The following is a 25,046-nucleotide window of genomic DNA, read 5'->3' as shown; positions in this document are numbered from 1 at the left end:
CGGCTCTCATCTTACAGAATTGCTAGTTTTACATGATCTTACCAAAGAATAAAAGGTTCAAAGTTGGAAGCTTGGAAAAACAATGCAATTTGTGGATTACTGCAACTATCTCTTGAGAAGGTAACCACAAGCAAGCATCCCAGCTTTGATCCTGCAAACCTCCTCCCCTGACCATATTCTGTAGAGGGGAACTTAAAAAATAACAATAGCAGTAATCCAAACATTCAACTGAAGATGTCATCCCCGTGTTTCTGACAGTAATGGAAGCAGCAGCAGGGTAGTCCCCCATGAGACGGGCGCTGGTGCCAGCTATCTGCTGTCCAGACAGCCCAGGTTTGCAGACATCAGTTACAAGGGAACCCGACTCTGCTCAGCCTCAGGGGCCTCTAGTAAAAGGCAGCCTGAGTCCCACATCAAGGGAAGGGTGAGGTCATTTACGTTATGTCAGTATCATGAGGCAGCAAATGCTGCAGAAACACGGAAAAAGGCCTTTGATGATCCTGTAAAAGAACAGACCGTAGTGTTTTCAGTACAGCAAGACTGCTGCTGTGGGGGGCACCTGCAGAGCAACAAAACCATAAAACAGTGGTGGGAGACTTTCAGTTATGGGTGTTTTCTTCCTCCTTCAAACAAAATTCTTCATTATCATCATTACACTAACTTTCTACTCCCCCACTATGAGGGGTGTGGGGAGGAAGGGTCCTGCTTCAGCCTTGAGCCCACTTCTAGAAGGCTCCCTCTCCAGGACTAGGGGTGGCTGCCCATCCATGGTGGGACCTACCCAGTGCCTGATGTAGTCAGGGCTCCATAAGGGTGTAGAGGAGTAAAGAGATTCAGGGACAAACAAGGCCTTCCCACTTGGCTAGGGCAATGGAAGCTGAACACTGCCTTGTGGGGAAAAGGACTTCCTCTTGAGATAAAGACGGGGGAAAGTGCTTCCTTGCTGGTTACATGGGCACCACAATATGCTCATGACTTCTGGGATGTCTGGGCAAGAAAGCATCCATCCTTGGTGCTAAGAGGGAGAGAGAAGGGACACCAAACAGTCAAATATTTCTATTACTACTACTTCTTCCTTTTTTTAAACTATTACCTCTTTCTTGGCCTTTCTGGAACCTCCATGAAGCTGACTCATTAACTACAGGTTACCAGATGTACCTAACTGATCTATCGACTTTTAGCCATTCTAGAAAAGCAAGTGGGTAGAAAGATACTTCTACTACCTGGGCTGATGTGGCTAATCTCCACTGATCCCTCAACACAGCTCAAACATGGCCTCCCGGCCTCCCCCAGGCTGGGGTCTCTTCCATCCCCTTAATCCTGGCACAGGAGGGTTTTTTGACTTGTCCCTTAGGAGCCTAGACACGCCCCAGAGAGAGTGCCCAGTGCTTACTTTCCCCTCTATGAATGAATATCTTAGAGTGGGGGGAGGGAGATGCTAACAAAGGGTTCTTAACCTTGGCTGCAGGATAGTAAACCCCCCAGAAAGCACAGACAGAATTGTGTACAAATATGTGTGCCTTTTTCCTGGCAAGCGCCACACCTTTTCATCAGATTCCCAAAGGAGTCTATGACCCAGAAACGCCTAAAAACTTCTGTGGTAGACAGAAGATTCCTAATATACGCTTACAGAATGAACAGCGCCCACGCACACTGGCCAATATGAGTTTTCTACTAAAACTCTGAATGTTTCCAGTTGGCTAAAAAAACTTCGGGGCAAAAATCTCAAAAATAAGACATTGCAAGAACACATGAAAAACCAACTAATCACAATAAACAGGAACTTTCGGTGCTTTCCTTACCATCACTCAGACCACTCGGAGCCTTGGCCTGAACTTCGGGTTTGGTAGGAGGAGCCATTTTCTCCTCCTCTTGGGCTGGCTCAGGTTCAGCTTTCTTGACCTGGAGGGGACACCCACTGCTGACCAGCCAGGCCTTCAGGTGATCGATGTACTCTCTCCCAAACAGAGTAGAGTCCTCGAAATTTGGAAATGCGGCAGGAGAGGGAGCTATATCTTGGAGGCCCACGGCTTCTAAGATTTTCTCTTGCCGGAAAGAGGAGGCCAAGGAGAAAGTCTGTCCCAAAAGGGCTAAAGATTTCCGGCAGAGAGAATTGGTGGTCTCCAGGGCAACAGCCAAGTCCAGGGGGTTACTAAGGGTCTTCATCTTGACACTCAGCTCATAGGCGTTGCATGCCATGAGCAGGGGTGTGACACTCTTCAGGAGCCGGTCTTGAAGCCTCATGATGTACTTGTCAAAGGGCTTTATGATTTCAAAAAAGCAATTTTTGGTCTTCACAGCACCTTTGTCTAAAAGCATGTTTAAAAACTCGTTATCAACTCTGGGTGTTTTCAAAGCAGAGTGCTTTAAAAATTTGATAGTAAAAAAGCAAAAATCTCGGTGCTCTGGTTTTAAGGAGCATTTGAATGAAGCAAGCATTTTAGCACAGGTTTCGGTTTCGAGTTCAAAGAGAGTCTGGAAAAGCTGGGAAAATTTAACATCATCTTTTATGGTGTGAAATCCTGCCCATTTGATTATTTCTATCCCAAATCTTGAAAAGACATCAGACTTATCTATGAGGTCAAAGCTCATCTTTCTTCTGGGGAGTCGAATATCCTTCAGATTAAGCCCCAAAGGGATCTGAGTGGGAAACTGGATATCTTCTGTCCCTGGGTTTGTCCCCAGGGTCACATCAGGACTTGAGGTGGTTTTCTGGATTTGGTTGGTGCCCTGAGTTTTGGGAGTAATACGATTTACAGTGGGTACTTTCTTTGTGCTCACACTTCTTAGTGTGACAAGTTTCCCAACTCCCCCTTTAGTTGGGAGCAGGCCCTGAGTCTCTCCCTTTCCTAAAAGGGCCCCCTCCTGGTCAACGATGTTTAAACCTCGGCCTCTGCCCTGGACTTGGGCACTGCCCCTGAGCACAGAGTCTGCCTCCGCTGGACGGTCCACATCATAATCCCGACTCTCTTTCTCCAAACACTCTTTCTCAATCAGCCTGGAGGAACCAAAGTCCCCCAGGAGTGCAGAAGGACCAAAATTATACTCCTGTGACCAAGGGGATTCTTGAGAAACGGGGTGGGCAAAGTCTTGTTCCCAAGAGCCACGGAGTGCAAATTTCCAGTCCTGAGAACGGAAATGTCCCAATTTCCGGTGGCCAAAAACCTGGTCTCGGGATTCAGGGTTGGAAAATTCCAGATCCCGGCCACACTCTTTGCGAAAGTAGTTGTCTTCACTTACAGAAGGATTGCTTGATCTGAAGGAAGGTCCTGGAAATACATCACCTCGCAGGCTTTCTCTTCCAGTGTCTCGAGCATGGGCTACAGATCCAGCCAGAGTATATCTGCTGTCACTAGGAATGTCATCATACATATCTGCTCTGGCTCTTGGGACTGTCCTTAGAAGATCTGAAATAAATGATTCAAAGAGAAGCACAAAGGTAATTTAGACCAGAGGTTGCAAAAAGACAGTCCACATACCAGCAGCCACGAGGGGTCCTTTTTTTTGCCAGAATACATTTTAGAAATTTGTATTTGTTTCTAACATTTAAAATGTGGGTGGCTTTACTTAAAAATCTGGACTATCAACTTACAAAAATAGGAAACCTCCAAGCACTGGCCCTGCATGTGCCTGGATGACAGGCCACAGAGGCTGGGCAGTAGTGCCTGTCACTCATTTGGCCTTGCTGTCCAGGCTCTGCAGGCATCTCTTTTATGAGCCCTCTTTTAGACTCACAGAAGGGTTTCAGGCCCCCAAATAACCTGGGCTTCTTTACTACAACTTTATTACAACCACTTCAACTTTATACAACTTGTGTATTTCTACCTTACCACACAGTAGACAGCTCCTCTGGCGGCTGCCTGCCCTCCCTGCCTCTGAGGAGAAAATGTTAGATCACAGTGCCACTATGGCTGGAGCCATGTCTGACACTACACCCACCAGAGCCGACCACAGCTGAGCATCTGACCCAAAGGTGGCAGACAGGCTCCCTTACAAATGTCCACTGGGCCAACTAATCCTCTGAAAAAACAGAGAGACCAAACGAGGTAAGAGAGAACGCAGAAGCTAAACAAGCCACAGCGAGAGAGGCCCCAATGAAAACGGAACAGAATGTGTAGAAATGAGAAAAACAGGAGCCTAAATTTGCACTTGCTTATTCACACATAAAGAAACTCTGTAAGAAGCCAGGAACATGGGAAGAGCAGGCCTCAGGGAGACTTTGCAGAGTTGCTTTCTAACTTTCTAGCTTACGGCAGAATATTACCTAGTCAAGAAGTCAAATAAAAGAAAAGGTAGAGAGATGCCAGGAAGGAGTAATGGGCCAAGATACCACAAGAAGCTAAAGCTGTGTATAAACCCAAGTTGATTTGTTCAACAAATAAGCAAATGAACAATTACTGTGTGTGGGCACTGCTCAGGCAATGGAGTTATAGAGCAGGGAAAGGAGACAGTGAAGTCCCTACTCCTCTAGATTTATCAGTTGAGGGAGCCAAACAATAAACAGAAATCCACCATCTGTAAGAATCAAGCAGACAGAACAGGAAGAAGAGAGCCATTTTCGGACAGGCTGGTCAAGGAGGGCTGCTCTGACAGCAACGTATCTATGCAGCAGAGGCCTGGTGTAAGAGGCCAGACTGTGCAGTTATGGGGGAAGCCTTCCAGGCAATGGGACATCAGGACAAAGCCCAGAGGTAAGACTAGCAAGGAACGAGTAGAGCCAGAATGGAACAGAGGAACGAGGGGCAAAGTGGTAAAAGGTGGCTCCTAAACTCTACTGCTTACTGGAGTCCTTCAGGATCCCCAGGCGTCCTGATTTAATTAATTGGGATGGGGATGTGGCCTGGGCATTAGGATTTTTAAGGGTCCCCAAGGGGTATCTAGGTGGCTCAGTTGGTTGAGTCCACTCATGATCTTAGGTTCATGAGATTGGGCTCCACGTCGGGCTCCCCGCTCATTGTGGAGTCTGCTTATCCCTCTCCTTCCCCCTCTGCGCCCCCCCCATGCACGTGTGCATATTCTCTAGCTTGCACACGCGCTCTCTCACTAAAATAAGTAAGTAAATAAATAAATAAATAAGTAAAATCTCAAAAGGTCCCCAGATGATTCTAACAAGCAGCAAAGTTAAGGACCCGCTATGCTAGAAGATGTGAACAGAATGGGGGTAACAAATCAAGTCAGGCCCTCAATGGGACTCCACAGTTTATTCCAAACAAGATGGAAAGCCATGAAGGGGTCTGGAGCAAAGGGGAAACCTCCCTGGCCAGTGCACGGGACTGACCACTCAGGTACAAGAGTGAATATGGATGTTCCAGCAAAAAGTCCACCAGGATAACACAGGTATCGATGGCTACTGACAGCACGGTTAGGGCAACAGCATTAGGAGCGGTGGGGGATGGGGTCTGCACAACGGGGTTTTCAGACGCCTTGTAAAGCAATACAGACTAGAACAGACACAGTGAAAGGCCGGTGGATGGACCATGCAGCTAGCTCTGTGACAAAGTGGTGGTTCCGGAACCATCTAGCATCCTGCTGGTTTCCTGGTACAGCTCCCACCCCCCATTTTTCTTGAGGAGACTAAGATACATGTCAGTTAACGTCTGAGTCTCTAGATAAAAATAAACCAAGATTTAAATCTCTAGATATATACATGTGTATACATACACATACAAATATATACATATAAATGTGTCTGTATGCCTATGTCCATATGTAAGTATTTAGGATTACATAAACGTATCATAGAAGAACTGAAGTATTCACAAAACACCACAGATATGGTTACCTCTGAGGGGTAAGGAAGCAGCTAGAAACTTTTACATTATACTCCTAACTACTGCTTTTTTCTTTTTTAAATTTTATTTATTAGAGCATGCTCACGTGCACACAAGCAGGGGGAGCGGCAGAGGGAGAAGCAGGCTCCCCACTGAGCAGAGCCAATATGGGATCCCATGACCCTGGGATCGTGACCTGAGCCAAAGGCAGATGCTTAACTGAGCCACTCAGGCGCCCCATACTCCTAACTACTTCTTAATTCTTCCAATCCCTTATAATGGGAATGTTCTTGTGTAGAAATACTTAAGCATTTTTAAAAATACAGTAGCTGAAGATAGCTTCTAGGCTTTGGTTTCTCCCCATCCAAAGTACACAAGTTATCCCTGCCCCTGCACTCAGACTCACTCCATCAACACTGAGGCAGCTTCCTCAGTGGACACTAGCTCAGAGGCTGGTGCAGGGGGCAGCACAGGCCCAAAGGAAGCCTGGAGGAGGCTGGCCCACCTCAAAAAAGGGAGTGCTCAGTGGGCCCAGGAGAGCAATCAAATCAACCTCAAAACCTGCCGAAGCTTCCTGGGGGAAGGCACGTATATGCAAGCCGGGTCTTAGTGCCCGAGAGACTTAACCAGGCTGGCCAGGGCCGGGGAGGGATTCAAAGCACAAACAGGCAGCACAGTGTCACTGAAACATGAGCCCCAAAGGCAGGAGAAGAGGGCTGGGAGCGTTAGGTGCCATGGTGAGGGACCCCCGTCATCTTGCAAACGGTGTGTGCACCATTTTTGATTCTGTGGGTGTGACACTTCAAAACTTTCCAAGGACAATGTTTTCAGGCAAGACCTACACTTGGCAACCTCCCATGCCCTCATCTTGTACACACCACTATTACCATTACCTGGTTGCTCCTGCACTTGAGGATGTAACCCCGAAATGGGGAACCCCGAAGAATCCAAGCAGGACCTTGGCCCAGCAAGGCTGGCATTAATAGATCTGTCGGGGAGGGCCGATTTGAGGGGAATGGAGCCAGAAGCCGAGAGATGGTTCAGATTACAATAAACCAGGCGAGAACTAATAAGAGCTCAAATGTGGGCAGCGGTGGTGGGGATGACGGAAACAGACTGATTTAAGAACCCTTCTTCAGGTGGGGGAGGACAGAAGCAGAGAAGCTTCAGATCATAATGCCCACTTCTGCATAATGATTTGACAGGTAGACCAAGAGATAACTTTATCTCCCCTATTCAAGGAGTTGAATAGTTTGCCCAAGGCACTGATATCCTCCTGCCCTGACCCTAAAAGAACACCCAATAACTACCCTCCCCCCAAAGAAACCAAGCACTTTAATTCACCTTGAGCTTTAAACTGAAGAGCTTCACCTACGGCCTCACCACTGGGGTCCATGTGATATCGGTTAGCTTTTTCTTGCAAAACAGCATCAAAAGTCTCCTGTGCAATTCGCCTAGCTGCCATGTTTCTCTGACCTGTAGCGAGAGGGGAAAAAAAGACACTAAGAATGACAACTAACGCTCACACACAGCCTGCTTAATTTCACCTAATCCTCAAAGTAATGAGATAGTAATTTATAATTTAAATGGGGCTTCAGAGGGAGGCTGAATTATTTGAAGGGGGCTTCTGCCCTCACGGAGCTCACAGGTGTGTTGGTTAGAAGGAACAAAACAAGCACTGTGATCTTAGACAATCTACCTTGCTTCTCCGAACCCATTTCCTCAGAATCCCTACCTGTTGGGGCTAAGTGGAGAACTGCAGTAAAGCAACTCACACAACTTAATGTAAGTGGGGGGCAGAGCATAACCCTTGCAAATGGTGGTTAGGAGAGATGTGATCTTTCCCATTTCTATTCTCTTGTATCACAGACACGCAAAGAGGCTCTGAGAACTGCCTCTCAACAAGTGAGTGGAGGAATCCCTGGCTAGTGACAGAGCTTGCTCTGTACCAGGTCCTCTCGGAGGAAAGGGACTCTCACAATCCTTTAGTTTTTCCAACAACCCAGTGAAAAGTGGGTCCTGTTATGAATGACAGAATTCAGAATAAGAGAAAGACTCGGGCTAAGTGACCCACCCAAGGTCAGAGAGCCCAGACCGGAACCTGGAAAACAGGGCACTGGTATTGGGGACAAAGCCCTGAAGACTGACTGGAAAAAGACTTGAGAAGCAACGCTCAGGAAACCGGTGGCTGCGTCCTTAACCAAAATACCCCTTCCGTCTTGAAACCTCCAACCTCAAGACCCAAACCTGCCCTTCCTTCGAGCCATTTCTTATTACCATCATCCCCTTTTCTCATCCCTAAACCCTTTTCCTGGGGCGCCCCTTGTTCTCCGCTGTCGAAGGATAGGGTCTCCCAGTCAGGCGGCTCCGAATCAAATCAAGTGACCGAACCTTTTTGCGCCTCCATTTCCCCATCCATGGAATGGGCAGCTAATGGTGGGGGCTGTTGTGGGGATTGAACCGGGTGAAAAATGGTCAAGAGCCTGATACAGCGGTCGGCTGCAGTAATCCCCCTACGAACGGAATTGCTCTGGGCTCGGGTGGAATGAATGAACGAATGAACCCTTTCGGGCGTGGCCTGCCTCCTACCGGCCTCCGAGAACGAAGACAAGGGGGCGTCGGGCCCGGGAGGCCGAAGACCGCCCCCCAGGCCGAGCAGGCGGGGACGCGGCCGGCGCGCAGCCCGAGGGCCGAGCTCGCGGCGTCATCGCGGGGCCCCGGGGCCCCGGAGCGGAACCCGGGCCTCCCACCCGGGGGCCCGCCCACCGACGACGCCCGGGCCCAGGCCTCACCCCGAACCCACCGCGCGCGGAGCCGCCCCCGCCGCCGCCTCAGGCTCCTCACCCGCCGCCGCCGCCGCCGCCGCCGCCGCCGCCGCGCGAGGCGGGGACATGCAAATGAGCCAACGGTCTCCGCAGCGCCGCGCCGCGCAGGCGCAAGCTGCCGCCGAGCCGTGATGCGCAGGCGCAGGCGGCCACCGCCAAGTTATCTTGCGCAGGCGCGTTGCTCGCTTCTCAGGGCAGACGCTCCCGAGGCGAAAGATTAATTTGTTGAGAGCCGCGGCAACGGAAAGCTGCCGGGAAAACGCGCCAAAGACGCCGCCGCTGCACACCTGTTGGCTCTTTCGGCTTTTACCTGCGCTCGCGGTCACTCTTGATCTCTCCGGGAGCGGACCGTGGAGCTGAGGGAGGCCGAGGCGAGTTGGCGCCAGCGCGCCTGCGCCCGTACGGTGGCCGGAAGAGACCAGAGGTGGTTCTGCCGGTGCCAGTAGGGAGCCCCACCCTTTCCCCACGTGGCTGTGAAAACCGGGTGAGAAGCGGGGGCTGCGGAGTTCCCTCGCGCGGGGAGGGGAGTGGGCACCGCGGGGTCGGGCTGGTGACTGTGGCGCCGCCCTCGGGGACTTGATTTTGGGGAATGACTCTTACAGAAGCCGCCAGGGAACAAAATCCCTGTTTCCCTGGCCTCAGCTTTCTTTTCATTCATTTATTCATCCATTTCTTTTCATTATTCATTCATTCATTCATAACCTATGCACTGAGTGACTGCTGCGTGTCTGACTCCATCCTGGGCAGGGGGGGAAGGTGGTTAACAAAGTTAATCGAACCCCAGTTGTCGTGGAGGTTAAATTTTAATGAGGGGGGAGGCTAGACAGTAAAAGGAAATAAGATAAATGGACATGTCGCTCCAGGTAGATACAGTACTCAAAAAGGATGATGTGATAGGAGGGTGGGGCTGCTTTAACCACAGTGGTTATTAAGAGTGTCCCTTGGCTGGCTGGGATGCGCAGGTGAGAAGATCTAGGTAAGAGACCTAGGTAAGGTCCATGTAGAGAAAGTGCTGGTAAGTAGATTGGATTTTGTTGAGAGAGTTGGGACGCCAGTGCAGGATTTTGAGCAGTGAGGTCTCTGTGATTTCAAGTTTCTCCCTGCCTGCTGAGGGGAGAATAGAGGTACAGAGTGTGGCAGGGAGGAACCTGGTGAGACTACCCTTAGGACTGTACCTGAACAGGGTGGTTTTGTCGGGTGGAGGAAGATGATAGAGTCCCTTCTATGTCAGGGCACCGTTTTCTCAGTGAGTGGAACCCTGGCTTAGAAAGGGAAACCGGCTGTCATTTGAGGTCTTGCTAACTCCCTTTCTTTTCTCCAGGACACCTTGCTCCTATCATGGGGACTGGTAATGCTGTTTTTCCCCTTTCCTAACCTGGACTGTTCCCAGGTGGCTCCCAGACAACCATTCCTAGGCACCGTCTTTCTCATGAACTCCAGATACGTACTTTCATTCTGCCACCTAGGCTCGTGCCTAACCTAGAGGACCCCTGTAGGACTTGCCGTAGAGGGGGTTCCCAGAGCCAGACATTGATCTCCTAAGCTCAGGACTGGGTAGAGGAAGGTTCATGGGGTAGGGGAGCCAAGGCCAGAAAGCACATACAGGTTCTAAGTGGTCAGGGAAGGCACCCAGGAGGAGGAATCCTGGAAGAGCTAGCAGACACTCTGCAGAGAACCCAGGTGGAGGGAAGGTGTTAATGAAGCAGGGTGGCATGATGGCCAGGCCTCTTACTGCTTGTGTGATCTCTGGCAGGTTCTTCCCCTCTCTGAGCTTCAGATTTCTCATCCATAAAGTAGGCATAATTGACATTTGCCTTTTGGACTGTGTTGCTGTGATAGTGTGGCCACTCACTGTTGGCCCACTCAGGTCTGAAGCATGGCTGGGGTGGTAGAAGCATCATTTGGTGGCAGAGTCAGGAACAGAATCCTTCCAACAGCCCCAGCTGGGAAGTTCCTGCCCCTCGAAACTGGTCAGGAACACCCCACACACATACCAGCCTGGGTGCCTCACTGAGAAGCTCTTTATTGAAACAAAAATCCTTATTTTTTTTCCTTCACCTTTGACCATGGAAATCCTTAGCAACCCCTAAAGGGATCCTTGTTCTTCTGGGGCAGAAAGAATTAGGGGGGCTATCTGCAAGGGAGTAAGGTGAGGTGTTTGATGCCCTTCTGCCTCTCCCCTCAATTAAACTGGTTGAATTACTTCTAGACAGCAAAGGAAAGGAACAACAGCTAATGTTTATTGAGCTCCTACTCTGTGCCAAATCCTATTTATGCACTTTATAGGGATTGTATGCTTGAAATGTCACTACAGTCCTATGAGGTAGATTCTCTTTGTTTATCCCCATGTCACACAAGAGAGAGTTGACCAACAGTGAGGTTAGGTGAAGGGCCTGGGATTCAAGTCGCCACTGCTAGCCCTAGAGCCTGTCCTCCTCCTCTCCCAAAACATCTGCACAGTCTTAACTTCCTGTGCCGCCTCCAGAAAGAGAAGCACAGGCTTGAGTGGCCTGTTTCCCATACAGCCCAAATCTGCCCTTGGACTTTTGCCACATTCCCTTCCTGCTGTCCTAGTACTCCCTGTGCCTTTGTTCCCCTTACATTTTCTGTGATTTACGATTCTTTTTTTTTTTTTAAAGATTTTATTTATTTATTTGACAGAGAGAGATCACAAGCAGGCAGAGAGGCAGGTAGAGAGAGAGAGAGAGGAGGAAGCAGGCTCCCCGCCGAGCAGAGAGCCCGATGCGGGGCTCGATCCCAGGACCCTGAGATCATGACCTGAGCCGAAGGCAGCGGCTTAACCCACTGAGCCACCCAGGCGCCCCAAGATTTACGATTCTTTAACAGACCTGGGACGGGAAAAATAATTGTTTTGAAAGACAGCCTTAGGACAATTGAGAAAGTTGGTCATGGAGTGTATATTAGAAAATAGTAACGTATCACTGTTAAATCTCCTGTGTTAAATTTTCGTTGTACATTGAATGTGTGAGAGTGCCCTTTTCTTGGGAGATTCATGCTGACGTCTTTCAGAGGGAAGGATCTGATTCCTGGAGCGTATTCTCACATGGCACATGTGTGTGCAGGAACACACTCTCTCAGAGATTAACTTGGCAAAATGTTAACAACTGGTGGAGTTAGAGGGAAATAAGTGTTCTTTGTACTATTCTTGAAACTCTGTTACAAATTTAAAAAGTGATGTATTATAACAGAAACTTAATATTACTCCAGTAAACAAAGTAGATATAGTAAAAGAAGCAAAATGAAAGCAAAATGTTAACCTCTGTTAGGCTCTAGGCCTGAGGCCCGTTTCCCGCTTTGTTGAAAAGAGAGAGTGGTAGGAGCGCCTGGGGGGCTCAGTCGGTTAAGCAGCCCACTCTTGATCTCAGCAGGTCTTGATCTCAGGGTTGTGGGTTCAGGCCCCATGTTGGGCTCCACTCTGGGCGTGGAGCCTACTTAAAACAAAAAATAAATAAATACAATTTACAAAAAATAAAAAGTACACATTCAGTGCCTCCGTCACCCTAGCTATATTTCAAGTGCTAGAACCCACGTGGATGGCACAGATAGAGAATATCCCATCTTCACAGAAAGTTCTATTGGATCCATTGTCAGATTGGGTTTGAGTTTTTGGCAAAAGGACTTCACAGGTGCATTTCATTCCTCTCTGGAGGCAGGTAGTGTTGGGTTTCTCTTCTGGCGATGTGAAATCACACAGTGGATGAGGGTACAGTCCTCTCATTGTCACGTTCCCCATCAGTTTCACTCCTCACGGTTTTACGGCCTATGGGGACTGTCATCTAAATCTGGCCTGTTGTGGATAATTTGTTGGAATTCATCTACAAAACAGAACTTTTCCTCTTCCTGTCTTTATAATCCGGTAATTAGGAAGTAGGATGAATGCTGTATTCTTTATTTGCCAGTTTTCAGCAAAATGAGATGCCTGGGTGGCTCAGTCGGTTAAGCGTCTGCCTTCAGCTAAGGTCATGATCCCGGGGTCCTGGGATTGAGTCCTGAATCCGGCTCCTTGCTCAGAGGGGAGCCTGCTTCTCCCTCTGCCTGCCATTTCCCCGCTTGTTCTTTCTCTCGCTGACCAATAAATAAATAAAATCTTCAACAACAATAACAACAACAACAACCATGAAACAAAGTATATTTGAAGAAAATAATCCAGCTTCTAGTCCTGGCCTCATCCCTCTTTTTCCTACCTCCACTTATGGTAATTATTTCTATTAGTTTTTGATTTAGCATTCCACTTTATTATAATTAATTTTTATTTTGAAACTTTTGTTGGTATAACAGCATACCATTGTAAGTTTTATTACATAGTTACATATGAAATACCTAAACTATATAATAAAATGCCATATAGTTCTTGTATTACATATTACGACAAATGTGGCATATCGTCAATAACACATGTAAAATGTGGCATTATAACCATGTTATTTCATTATGATCACGTAACAACTTATAAACTGTAATATTATTAAACTATTTTATTCTTTGTTAACTAAAAGGACATGTATTAACATTTTCTCTTTCTTAGATAAAATGTCAACTATCTGCCCTCTTCTGCCCTTCTAGAGGCTGCGCAGGTGCTGGGGTATCAGCCTTCTCTGTGACCCAGCTTGTAAGACTTTTTCCTGGGAGGTCCTGGGCTTTGGCCCTTGGTCACTCTTCCCTAAGTGATAGCCAGGCTCATGGTTATCATCTCACCCTCCATGAAGCTTTCTTCCTGTCTTGATTTCTCAGTTTGAGAGTGTCTGTCAGGCGGGCACCTGCCGCCCCATGAGCAGGAGATGAAGATGTCCGCCAAGCGCATCACCCAGGAGACCTTCGATGCAGCCGTTCGTGAAAACATTGAAGAGTTCGAAATGGAGCCAGAGGAGGCAGTAAAAGAGGCCGTGGAACAATTCGAATCACAAGGTAAGGCACTGTGGCCAGGCCCAGCGCTGATCTGGCTTTTTGGCCGAAAGTCAGTTCCAGTCCCCAGCTTTCAAGGTGTGAGAATGATTTCCCGCCATGGCTCTGTCATGCCTCGTGTGGCAGCCCTGGACCCCGCCCTGTGCAGGCTGGCGGCTTCCTCCCACTTTGTTCTTATCCTCCCTCTACTTGCCTTGACCCCACCCAGACATCTGCAGGGCTGAATCCTTCCAGATGGGTCTTTTTTTTAATTGCCACTTCCTTGAAGAGGCTTTTCCTGACTGCCTCCCAAGAAACAGGGCCACCTGCCTCCCTGCCTCACCAGCACTCCAGCCTGAGTTCATGGAGGGTTGGTCACCAGCTGTGGCATTTTCAAAATAGGCTATGGGGGACAGTGGTTAGGAGGGGACTATTTATAGTGGTGTTGCCAGGGTTAGGAGATCCTGCTGGCCATAGCAGGGACCTCCCCGGCCCCATAACAGGCCATGGCTGGGGTTGGCGAGTCACCTGGCAGAGGCAGAGGCAGGGAGCTGGGAATAAATCCTCCCACTCCTTTTGATCTGAAGTCCTATTTCCCATTGGCCAAACCCAGTCAGACTCAAGAGGGCAAGGGCTCAGGGGGTCCAGCCTCAGATGTCAGAGGCTGGTGTCCCTGGTACAGAGTGGGATATAGATACTGGCCAGGGACTGGAGGAGTACCCGCATGTGTCTTGTGCAGTGCAAGCTTCTCCTGGGGGTGTCAGGGAGGGTGGGGGTGTAGCCAGGGTGAAGAACAATGGGAGCCCCAAGGGAAAAGGCTGTGGGGTCCCCTCCTCTCTTAGCCCACCAAGTAGAACACGTCCCTCACTGCAGTGATGACCTGCAGCCTCACGACTGCTCCGCTCCCATTGGCTGGACAGGGCCCAGGGGCAAAGACCACCCTCCCCATATCTTATATCCCTTGTATGAATGTGGCCCTGGTAGGGAGGGGGTTAGGGTGGGGAGCTGAGCAGACCCCCAAAGGCCTCCAGAGTGGGGTGGTTCCAGAAGAAGGGACATGAGTATGTTCTGGAAGGCCTATGGGGATGATGGCTGTCACTTGTTTCCTAAACCACCCCGCCCCCCCGCAGGGGTTGATCTGAGCAACATTATAAAGATGGCACCCAAAGTCTCTGCAGATGGACCCCAGGAACCTACACACGACATCCTGCAGGTAGGAGGGAGTGGCCCAGTGATTTTGTAAGCCCTGTGTGGGCATGGCTGACCTTACACATGTGGTTCCACACACGTCACCATTGAACAGTCTGTTAGGGGCACCTTTCCACTGGTTCCTAAATGACAGATGCTAGTTCTGAAGGGCAGGCACCCAACGTGTACATGGGAGCCCGAGCTTACAGCCAGGGTTCCCTGAGTCCACATTTGAGTGTCCTTTTTGGGATGGACAACACTCAGGTTGTCCTCAGTGTTGGCAGCCTTGGGAGAGAGGGCACCATGGAGGAACCTTTCAGGAGGACCCTCCCAACCGCTAAGTCTGCTCAAAGATGAATAGGAATTATAGAAAGCGTGGCATCACAGTAAGGCCACCACCACCTGTGGAGCACTGACTGTTCAGCAGGACACTATATAGCCTACCCCTATAGCACGAAAACTGGCCTGTGAGGTGGGTGTTGTCATCCCTCCTGACTTACTGATGGGCAAACAGAGGCCCAGAGCCTACCCTCACTCTCCAGCACACAGACAAAGAAGGTAAAGGTCACAGAGATTATATGCCATCCTTCAGGTCACCTATTAAACAATGATAAGCTGTTGGTAAAAAGGCAAAAGGCTATAGTTTATTGAGAACTGACTGTGGAGTCAGTTCTGTGCAAGACGCTTTCTTTGTGCTGTCTCAGTTATTCTCTCAAGATCCTTGCAAGGTGGGGATTACTACCCCCATTTTAAGGATGGGTAATCCAAAGACAAAAACAATGATTTACCTGACAGCAAGTGAATATAGTGACAAAAGAGGAAGTTGGAGAACACAGCCCTGGGTATGAACCCAGCTCTGCCTAAGGCAAGGTATTTACTTCTCTCTGCTCTCAGGGTCCTCACTATCTCCAGCCTCACAGAGATTTTGAGAAAATTACCTCATTGTTTTGACTTATTTGCTAGTAAGAAATGTGTTTGTTGTCTTGGCAGTTTTTTTATTGGGTTGTTCATCTCGTTCTCATTGATTTGTAGGTGCCCTTTACATATGAAGGGTCTCAGTAACAATAGTCTCTAAGAATCACTGAGCACTTCTTAAGTGCTCAGCATTGTGCTAAATCCTTAAAACATATTATCTCAATCTGTTGTTAGCCTATTTTGCTGATTAGGAATCTGAGGCTTCCAAAAGATAAATGACTCACATGTGGTGAGCCAGTGAAGGGTAGAGCTAGGACCCAGATCCAGGTCCCTCTCTCAGGGAAATCAAGCTGGGAACAGCTCTGTTGTTTTCTACTATCAGTACAGAAAACTCGTTTTGTTTACAACCTTCACTTTTTTATTCTTCTTAATTTGACTTTTAATTTTATTTTTCATTACTGAAGAAGAATGTGAATATGTTCTCAGCATAAAAGATTCAAGCAGTACTCAAGCATTTATAGCAAAATCTGAAAGGCCCTGTCCCCTTCTTTCCCACCAAACCCCTTCTCTCCCTTCCTGTGTGGGAGGCACCACACGCTTTGGGTTTCATATCCTTCCGCCCTTATTCTCACCTTGCAATTGAACCAGCCCCTTCTCTTGCCACGGCAGCATTGACCTCTGCTGCTGCTGCGACTCCGACGTGTGAAAAATGCTTAGCTGTGGGGGAAAAATTCAACTCTGCTGATGTCTTTTGAAAAGAGTCTACCAGAGTCAGGAAGCTTGTTGCACACAAACTTGCAGAAACAAAACCAAAAAGTCTTGGAACACTAAGGAGAAAACAAGTCGGACTGGTTTTATATGTGAGGAGTGTCCGAATCTAAGCCATCAACCATAGAGAGAATGAACTCCCAGGTTAGTGGACAAAGCCCCCATCATCAGGCCAAGGTGTCACAGGTGGGGCACAGCTGACTCTGCCACCTTCATTTCAGTGACTATCCTCTCCTCAGCCACCCACAGGGTCTGGGGTCTCAGGCAGCACCTAGGGGCGATGAAGACCACTGTCTCAGCCAGCCAACGCAGAGACTCACTTTCCTGATGCCATCCGGGGCAAGAGGAGATTCCGACAAACTGGATAGAGACTAGTGTGCAGCTTGTGCCCTTTATCTTTTCCTCTCTCACCTGACTAAATCCAGAGTGTTCTAACTCCAGCACTGTGCTTCTTAATGGCACTTGGGCCACCGCTTTTCAGGTTTCTTGCCAAGTTCCTGCTCAAATGCTCCATCCTCTGCTTTGGGTTTGTGGTAAAATATAACACAGATTCACCATCTTAACCATTTCTAAGTGTACAGTTCAGTGACACAAAGTACTTTCACACTGTTGTGGAACCATCGCCCACCAGCCATTTCCAGGACTTTCTCATCTTCCCAAACTGAAACTCTGTCCCCATGAAACACTAACTTCCTGTTCCCCTCCCCTAACCCTGTCACTCAGCATTCTCCTTCCCGTCCCTCTGAATGGGACTCCTCTCGGGACTCTTCTAAGTGCAGTCACAGAGTTTGTCCTTTCGTGGCTGGCTTCTTTCACTCAGCGTAATGTCATCAGGGTTAATCCATGTTGGAGCCTGGGTCAGAATTTTGTTCTTGCTATGGCCGAATAATATTCCATCTCGTGGATGGACCACAGTCTGTTTATCCATTCATCCATGGATGGAAAGTTGGGTTGCTTCTAGCTTTCGTCTCCCAGAATTAATGCTGCTGTGAACACGGATATACAGACATTTCTTTAAGACTCCTTTCAGTTCTTCGGGGTATATCCTTGGAAGTGGGATTGCTGGATCACGTGGTAATTGTATATTTACTTTCTCGAGTATTTCCGTAACCACTAGCGACGTGGACCATCTTTTTGTCGCCAGAGTGGCCACCAGTATATTTTCTTTGGTGAATGTCCATTTGAGGCACATTCTCTGCTTTAGGCCTATTAATTTTCTGTGTCATTGCAACATATCCTCAGTTAAGTCCAGCTCAGGGACTGTGAGCCAACTGGCATCCTTGCCATTCAGAGCAGTGGTGGCCAAATCCCAGCCCTCTGCATTGGGTTGATGGTGTCTGTAGAGCTGCCCTCCCTAGGGCCAGGGACCAGTGATTTCGTAAGTCCCAGGAGGCTCGGGTTCATCTTGGGCTCATTGCTGAGGCAGATCTGGAGGTCATGGAATTGAATGGCAGCTAGACTTGGATGCTCTTTTCAAATCGTTTCCTCTCATTATTACTGTTTTTCCCCCAAGGGCTTTGAGTTGAATTTGGGTAAATCAACAGTGTGTATGGTGTGGTTTCATTTGGCAGATAAACATATGTGGAATGGATGGGAGAGACAAACAGGAGACATCTGGTAGGGGCCGGTCTGGCAAAGGTAACTTTCACCTTCCTTGGAGAGGTGGCCACTGGAGGGTATGTTGGTTAGTTGTAGCTGCATAGTAAACAACCCAGAACAACGGCCATTTTCTTGTTCCTTATGGTTTGACTGAGCTCAGCCAGATGGTTCCACGGGTCTTGCTTAGAGAGCCTCTTGCAATGGCAGCTAGGGTTGGAGCGTTGACTGTGCCTGCGCTCACGTGTGTGGCTCCATGGAGGGACCCCGAGATAGCTGGGTCTCTCCGTCTCTGTGTGAACTCTGGAGCTCGAAGCTCCTAGAAGCCCATATGTGGAAGCTACCACGACTGGACTGCATTTCCACCACAGGCCTAGGTCCCCGGAAGGGGGATCTGATGGGGGGGGGCTGCGGGGGCATTGTTGCTATAGAACCTCTTTGGGCTGAGCTGACACTGAAGTCTCTCCCATGTTGTCCTCTAGGCCCTGGATGACTTGCAGGAGTCCGTGGCCTGCTCTCACCCCCAGGAAGTATCCACACACCTCACCCGCTTTTTGGAGCAGTGCAAGCAGCACAAGGCGAGCCGCTTCCTGGCAGCCCAGAAGGGGGCCTACCCCATCCTTCTCGCCGCCTGGAAGCTTGCTGTAGCAAGCGACCAGGACCTCCTGCTCCAGGCCCTCAACGCCCTGTCAGCCCTGACCGATGGCCAGCCTGATCTCCTAGACACCCAGGGCCTGCAGCTGCTGGTGGTCACACTGGCCCAGAATGCCGACGCGGCTGATCTGACATGTTCTGGCATCCGCTGTGTGTGCCATGCCAGCCTGAAGCACGAGCAGAATCGGCAGAGCCTGGTGAAGGCTGGTGTGCTGCCTCTGCTGACAGGTGCCATTACCCGGCATGGTCACTGTGCCGACGTGGTCAGGGAGGCCTGCTGGGCCCTCCGAGTCATGACCTTCGATGATGACATCCGTGTGCCCTTTGGCCATGCCCACGACCATGCCAAGATGATTGTGCAGGAGAATGGAGGCTTGAAGGTACTCATTGAGGCCGCCAAAGGTAGGAGCAGGTGTGAGAATGAGAGTTGGGTTTTAGGATGACTTCAGGCATGGCTGGCTCCAGGCTCCACTTGCCTCTTCTGGCTTACTACCACCCACATGCCAGCCCTAGTGGAATAGTTCCTTACTCCTGGTTGCTCTAGGTGAGTTCCCAGCGAGGTCTCATTGACCAAGACCAAATCTTGTGCCCATCTCTGGAGCCATTTGAGGAAGGGGCTTGGCTCTGTTCAGCCACACAGACTGAGAGTACACGGAAAGGAGAGCTTCCCAAAGGGACAAATAAGGGTGTTTCCCAAAAATGGGGGAGTGTGTCTGGTCCCCAGTGAAGGTTTACAGTTTGGTTCATACTTAGCCTCAAATTGTTATGCACGTACATGTTCCCAACTGGGATGACCAAGACAGGCCAGCCGTGGGAGACCACAGCACTGATGTTCAGACCCGAAATTCCCTGTCCCCATCCATTGTACCCACTAGAAAAGGCCTGACTGTGGTCTGGTGCACAGAAGGTGACAGAAGAATGAGTTCTTCCCAGCCTGTCTGTAGCTCTGGCCCTATAGCTAGTCTTGTTTGTGTGCCTCTGGCCGTCTTCTGGAAGGGCGAGCCTACTACCTCAGTCTCATACCTCTGGAGAAAGTGAAAACAGTCCAGCCATCTGTGAAGTCGAGCTCCTTTTCTGAGGGGGAGTTTACATCTCTCTCATTTGTTGACAGGAGCTCCTATTAGTCTGGGTTCTGCCAGAGAAGCAGAGCCATTGGGGGGGGTGTGTGTGCATGTGTGTTTCAGGGAATTGGCTCATGTGGCCGAGGGGCTGGTGAGTCTGAAATCCACGGAGTAGCTTGGGCAGGAGCCAACACCACCATCCTCCAGTGAGCTTCTTCCTCTTCAGGAAGACCTCAGTTTCCCTCTTAAGGCCTTGAGCTGACTGGATGAGGCCCAGTCAGACCATCAGGGTTCATCTTGAAGTCAGCTGATCACAGATGTCACCACATCTAGAGAATTCCTCCACCCAGATTAGTGCTCCCGGCATTGCTGGGGCTGCACCCCGACCAGGGAGACATACCAGCTGACTGTCACGGAGCTCTGTATAAATTAGGGCTGTCCACCCTCCACCTTTCCACTCTCCACCACCCCACCCCATCTGAGCCTCAGCACAGGCCTCTCCTCCCTAGGGCCTCTGAGCTTTGTTTTCGGCATCTGTGTTCAATTTTACCTAGGTCCACTCTATCCATATGTCGCTCTACAGTTTCTGGGTTTCCCGTTGCACTTAGAAAGGTCATTCCCACCCCAAGAACATAAAAATAGTCTTGGATGTTTTATTATAGCACCATTATGGTTCTTTTTTTAGTTGGGATCATCAGTTGGTCTGGAATTTATCTGGGACACAGTGTGGGGGAGGGCGTGTTCGGCTGTCTTCTCCTGCGGCCAGCAGGGGGCACTCCAGGCCTGGCAGCCCTGGTGTTCAGTGGGGCTCTCCTGGTGTGTGTGGCCCGCCTGCTGGGCAGAAGGGCCCCACTTCCCAGGTGGAACTGGTTCTCTCCATGTCCTCGCCCCAGTGGTTCCTCTCCCTCCCTCTCCACAGCATTCTCTGACAACCCCAGTGTCCTGAGTGAGCTCTGCAGCACCCTATCCCGCCTGACCGTCCGCAATGAATTCTGCCAGGAGGTCGTCGACCTTGGGGGCCTCAGTGTCCTGGTGGCCCTACTGGCCAACTGTAGTGACCACCAGGTGGGTGTCCAGGCCGTCTTAGGGTGTGAAGCGCCCTTCACTTGGATTTCGATTTATCATTTCTCTTGATGCCGCAGGAAGGTTCCAGACCTCCCAGTGAACTCTGCCCCCTTGAGCCCCAGCCACCCAGACCAGCCTGAATCAGAACACACTGGCCATGTCTGCTGACCCTGGAAGCAAAGTGCAGTTTTCACTTCTCATTGACCCCTGGGCAGGAAGTTAAGTTTTGGGGGAAAACAAATCCATCCACCCTCTCTCACTGACCTTTAACACCTTCGTATTTTCTACCAACAGTGGGAGGAATGCCATTGGGTGTTGGCAGGGGCTGGCCCTGCTCCCAGCTCAGGAGTGTGATGCTTGGGTGAGGCAAATCCTTAGTGCCTTGGTTTCCCCATCCATAAAATGGGGTGGAGCCTCCTATTCATTATTCTTTCATTTAGCAGCTACTTAACCCCCTTTCTACATGCCTGACCTAGGGTGGGAGTACCTCCCTGTCCTGTGGCAGCAACGGTCCTGCTGGCCCCAGCCCCAGCTGGTGATATCAGCCAGTCTCCTTCTGGACACAGCTGAATTTGAACCAGCTTAAGCACATGAGGGAATGCATTTTGTTTGTACTCCTGGACAGCCAGGCAGTGGGTGGAGGCTTGGTTTCCCTCCCACTGCTTTCTCTTTTATGGCTCTGCCCCTCAGCAAGGTGGTTGGCAGTCCCAGCAGCATCTGGTCAGCTGTCCTCAGCTCAGGACCTGGGGACTCAGCTATGGCCAGGGGACCCTATGCTTTGATTCCTGGCCTGAGCCACATGCCCGCCTGTGTGCATGAGGGGTGGGTGTCCAGGTTGTCCAGACACCTGGGCTAGGCACAGGTGGGCTAATTCACAGGCTCCACCTCTCTGAGCCTCCCCTGCCCTTACTGGCTCCGTGTGTGCCCCAGGGTGGCCCCACCTGTTTTTCGGACTGTGGAACAACCCTCCTCAAGACTACCCCCCCTGCACCCCCACAAACCAGCAACCAAGCAGTTAGTGTCTGGCCCAGCACAGGAGGACGAGCTGGCCAGAGCTGACCTCCACCTCCCCCCACCCCCATAGGACGTTGTAAAGCAAGTGTTGAGTGCCCTGCGGGCCATCGCAGGCAATGATGATGTGAAGGACGCGATTGTCCGAGCTGGCGGGACAGAGTCCATTGTGGCCACCATGACCCAGCACTTGGCCAGTCCCCAGGTACCTACCCCGGGCAGGGGGCGCACCCGGTGGGGCACAGTGGCTAGAGTCCCAGCTCAGTGTTTGGGTTCACCTGGTGCTCTGCCCCATTTCCTCAAGCAGGGCTAGGGTGGGGCCTGTGAGAGGCCTTGGTTGAGACCATCCCCCCTAAGCGCGTGGTTGAGGTTTTTATCATCCCTGTTATTACTGATCAGGTATATACGCGGGCTGGCCGCGGACTCTCTAGGGGAAACTGCAGGGCACTCACCTGGGGAATTAACAGTGGTGGCCACGGAGGGCCCTCGGGGTAATGGGCATCTGATTGTCTCCGCTGTTCCCGTGACCCCCACAGGTATGCGAGCAGAGCTGTGCGGCCTTGTGCGTCCTGGCCCTGCGGAAGCCAGAGAACAGCCGGGTCATCATGGAGGGCGGCGGCGCCCGGGTAGCACTGCGGGCCATGAAGGCGCACCCTGCGGAGGCTGGAGTGCAGGTGGGCCTGGGGGCAGGAGGGCGGGGCAGACCCAGGCCCTCCCTGTCCCTGTCCTCATCCCCAGCCTAGCCCACTTCTCTCCAATTCTTCTTCCTTCCCAGCTCCGAAGGTATCTACTTCCCATCCTTGAGAATGCACCCAGTTCTGTCCTCGGCTGTCTTCCTGCTCCTTTGCTCTTCCAGCATTGATCTTTTCCTCTCCTAACAGTTCCTTCAGAGGGATAGGAAGAGGAGGAGATGGGAGGAGAGCAGGTGGGGATCTTCTGGGACTTCGGGAAGGTTCCTTGCCATCCGTGGGCTGCTCCTTCATGTTCAGCACGTGGGACCCACAGTCTGTACCTTACTGGGGAGTCAGTGAAGCTAAGCAGTAGACGGGGCTGCATGCGCCCCTGCCTGAAACCCACACACTTCCTTGTAGTTTCCAGGGCTCTCCCTGCCTCCCTGACTCCCACCTTGAGTGCCCTCCCAGCCCAGGGGCCTCCTTGTTGGTCTTCAGATATACCAGACTCTGTCCCACTATGGGTCTTTGCCTCCCTCTTCAGGACGGTGTCTCCCTCCTCGGGAACACTGCCCTTGGCTCACCAATCACCTTGCTCACCCCTCACCACCCTGGCTGGGCAGCCTCTCACACCCCACCTACTTCTCTTCTAGTTTCCTAATGGTGGGGTGCTTTGTGGTACCCACACACAGCAGATAAGCAGGGCACAGGTGTTAATGAACGCGTGACGATGTAATTGACAGGTGGGCCCTGTGCACAACCCCCTCTTCCCACTGTCTCTCTGCTCTCTTTTCCTGGGGTCCCTGCCCAGGCTCTTGCCAGCCACGGGGAAATCTTGCCCTGAGGCTGAGGGTCCCATACCTGAGGGGTCAGCCGCACCCGCCAAGCACTTGACTGCCCTGAGCATCTGTTTCCTCACCTGGGAGATCGGGGAATTAGCCCTGCTTCCCACGGCAGCTGAGAGGATAAAGCGGAGAAATGAATCTAGCCTGATAAGTCACACAGTGTAGGCACCTACTGTACCTTGACCATGGTCACCTTTATCCTGTTATGTTATGATGAGGGGGCACTGAGGTCAGAGTGGACCCCACCCACCGGCACACCGCCACTCACCTTCAGTTCTTCCTCCCAGAAACAGGCCTGCATGCTGATCCGTAACCTGGTAGCCCGCAGCCAGGCCTTCTCACAGCCCATCCTGGACCTGGGGGCCGAAGCACTCATCCTGCAGGCCCGTGCTGCCCACCGTGACTGCGAGGACGTGGCCAAGGCTGCCCTTCGGGACCTTGGCTGCCGTGTTGAGCTGCGAGAGCTGTGGACTGGCCAGAAGGGCAACCTGGCGCCGTGACCTCAGGCTCAGTCTGGGCCATGGCTCTGGGTGAGTTATGTGACTCAGGAACAGGGAAGAGGTCCATGTCCTGTCACTCTACTCCCCGGATTCCTCACCCATTCAGTGACAGGTGTTTTCTGATGGTCACCAGGTATAGGCTGGGGTGGGAAGGGAACCATGGTGAAGCGTCTACACAGCAGAGAGCAGCCCCTGGGCCCTGGCCTCCTTTCGCCTTGTTCTCCAGGCCAGCTGACCACATTGCTGTTACCCGTCCTGCCCTCCCAACCCCACCCCATACCCTTTCCTACCAGAAGGAGGGCCCTTAGTATTGCTTGGGGGCAAAGTGCTAACTGAAATGTGGGATCCACGCTGGCCAGTCTCACAGGAGGGTGGGGACCCTGCTTCGGTTCCTACAAGTCTGTTCTCTCCCCTGCTCGTCTCTTACTTATAATATGGTTTGTAGGTGTCTTGCTCTGTTGGACAGAGAGCAGGGACCAAGCTCTTCTGCCTCCAGGGGTCCCAGGCCAGCCAGTACTGCCCAGTAATAAAAGACTCTGTTAGTTAACAATGGAGGGATCTCTTCCATAGCGCAACGGAGTATGGGTGCTGCCTCCATGGCTTCAGAGAATGGGAGAGGGGCAGATGTTTGGGGAGGCCATGGAGTCGCTGAGGAAAGCAAAGGGGTTTTGAGAACCGCCTGGGATATACGGTCTGCTGGGGCCATGGTTCATACCTGGGGTCTCAGCCCCATGGCCACTGTTTCTGATTATGTCTCACTGAGCTCTGTGGCCTTGAGCTAGCAACGTATTCTGTCTAAGTCTTGATCTGATCTTCTGTGAAATGGGGAGGGGGGAGCAATAGAGCCCCCTTCTATGGGGTGTGCAGGAAGAGCTGGGCATGTGGGAGGCACCCGACCATCTTAGCTTCACCACCTCAGTCACCCTCGAAGGACTGTCCTGTACTTGTCTGCCCTGCTGCTTGAGGTCATTGCTCGCTGGGCAGCTTGGGAAGTCTGCCTCCTTCTTTGAACCTCAGTTTTCCCATCTGTAGTATGGACATCAGTGTTACTGCCTCAAATACCCACTGTACCTCCAAAGTGTTCTGGGGGTCCCCAAGCAGCTGTGTTTAGCAAACCCCAGTGCTCCTCTGCCTTTACGCTTGGGGGTCGTGCCGTGGTCACTCTGCAGCTTGTGCATTCCATGTGGCCCAATCGGATGGTTAGCTTCAAGAGCTCTGCTGGGCTCCAGGCGCGGTACCCAACCTCTCTTGAAACACCCAGTCCACTGCTTGTC

The 25,046-nt window shown here is 50.9% G+C and overlaps 2 protein-coding genes across 14 annotated transcripts in view; one reads left to right on the top strand and one right to left on the bottom strand.

Moving 5' to 3' along the window:
- The window catches only part of SUGP2 (SURP and G-patch domain containing 2), a 31,288-nt gene extending 22,296 nt beyond the window's left edge, over nt 1–8,992 (bottom strand). For 5 of the 10 annotated variants that reach the window (XR_007121785.1, XR_007121786.1, XM_047696479.1 and 2 more), the window contains exons 1-3: nt 8,616–8,680; nt 7,116–7,247; nt 1,803–3,407 (exon numbers count right to left, since the gene is read on the bottom strand). Coding sequence is in view for 8 of the 10 variants with exons in the window: in XM_047696479.1 (XP_047552435.1) it covers nt 1,803–3,407; nt 7,116–7,247; nt 8,616–8,664 (1,786 nt within the window). In the remaining 2 variants the exon portion in view is untranslated. Of the gene's footprint in view, nt 1–1,802; nt 3,408–7,115; nt 7,248–8,360; nt 8,533–8,563; nt 8,681–8,906 lie in introns of those variants that run through there. The other 5 variants (XM_047696496.1, XM_047696483.1, XM_047696492.1 and 2 more) reach the window with 5 other exon arrangements.
- ARMC6 (armadillo repeat containing 6) lies at nt 8,948–24,322 on the top strand. 4 transcript variants are annotated; one of them, XM_047696602.1, is made up of 10 exons: nt 8,948–9,080; nt 13,349–13,522; nt 14,629–14,711; nt 18,448–19,021; nt 20,600–20,745; nt 21,830–21,961; nt 22,293–22,430; nt 22,532–22,539; nt 22,638–22,681; nt 23,560–23,730. In XM_047696602.1, exons 2-10 carry the CDS (start codon nt 13,396–13,398, stop codon nt 23,583–23,585), a joined length of 1,278 nt encoding a protein of 425 aa, XP_047552558.1. In that variant the 5' UTR covers nt 8,948–9,080; nt 13,349–13,395; the 3' UTR covers nt 23,586–23,730. The 4 variants fall into 4 exon arrangements, with proteins under 4 accessions (XP_047552558.1, XP_047552542.1, XP_047552563.1 ...); XM_047696586.1 differs by lacking the exons at nt 22,532–22,539; nt 22,638–22,681 and adding an exon at nt 24,218–24,322 and having other exon boundaries at nt 23,560–23,802; XM_047696607.1 differs by lacking the exon at nt 22,532–22,539 and having other exon boundaries at nt 23,560–23,717.
- The last annotated feature ends 724 nt before the right edge of the window (nt 24,323–25,046 follow it).

This window comes from Lutra lutra, chromosome 1, assembly GCF_902655055.1.
Source record: "Lutra lutra chromosome 1, mLutLut1.2, whole genome shotgun sequence".
Classification (NCBI taxonomy): Eukaryota; Metazoa; Chordata; class Mammalia; order Carnivora; family Mustelidae; genus Lutra; species Lutra lutra.
This window is presented reverse-complemented; position numbering and strand designations above follow the sequence as displayed.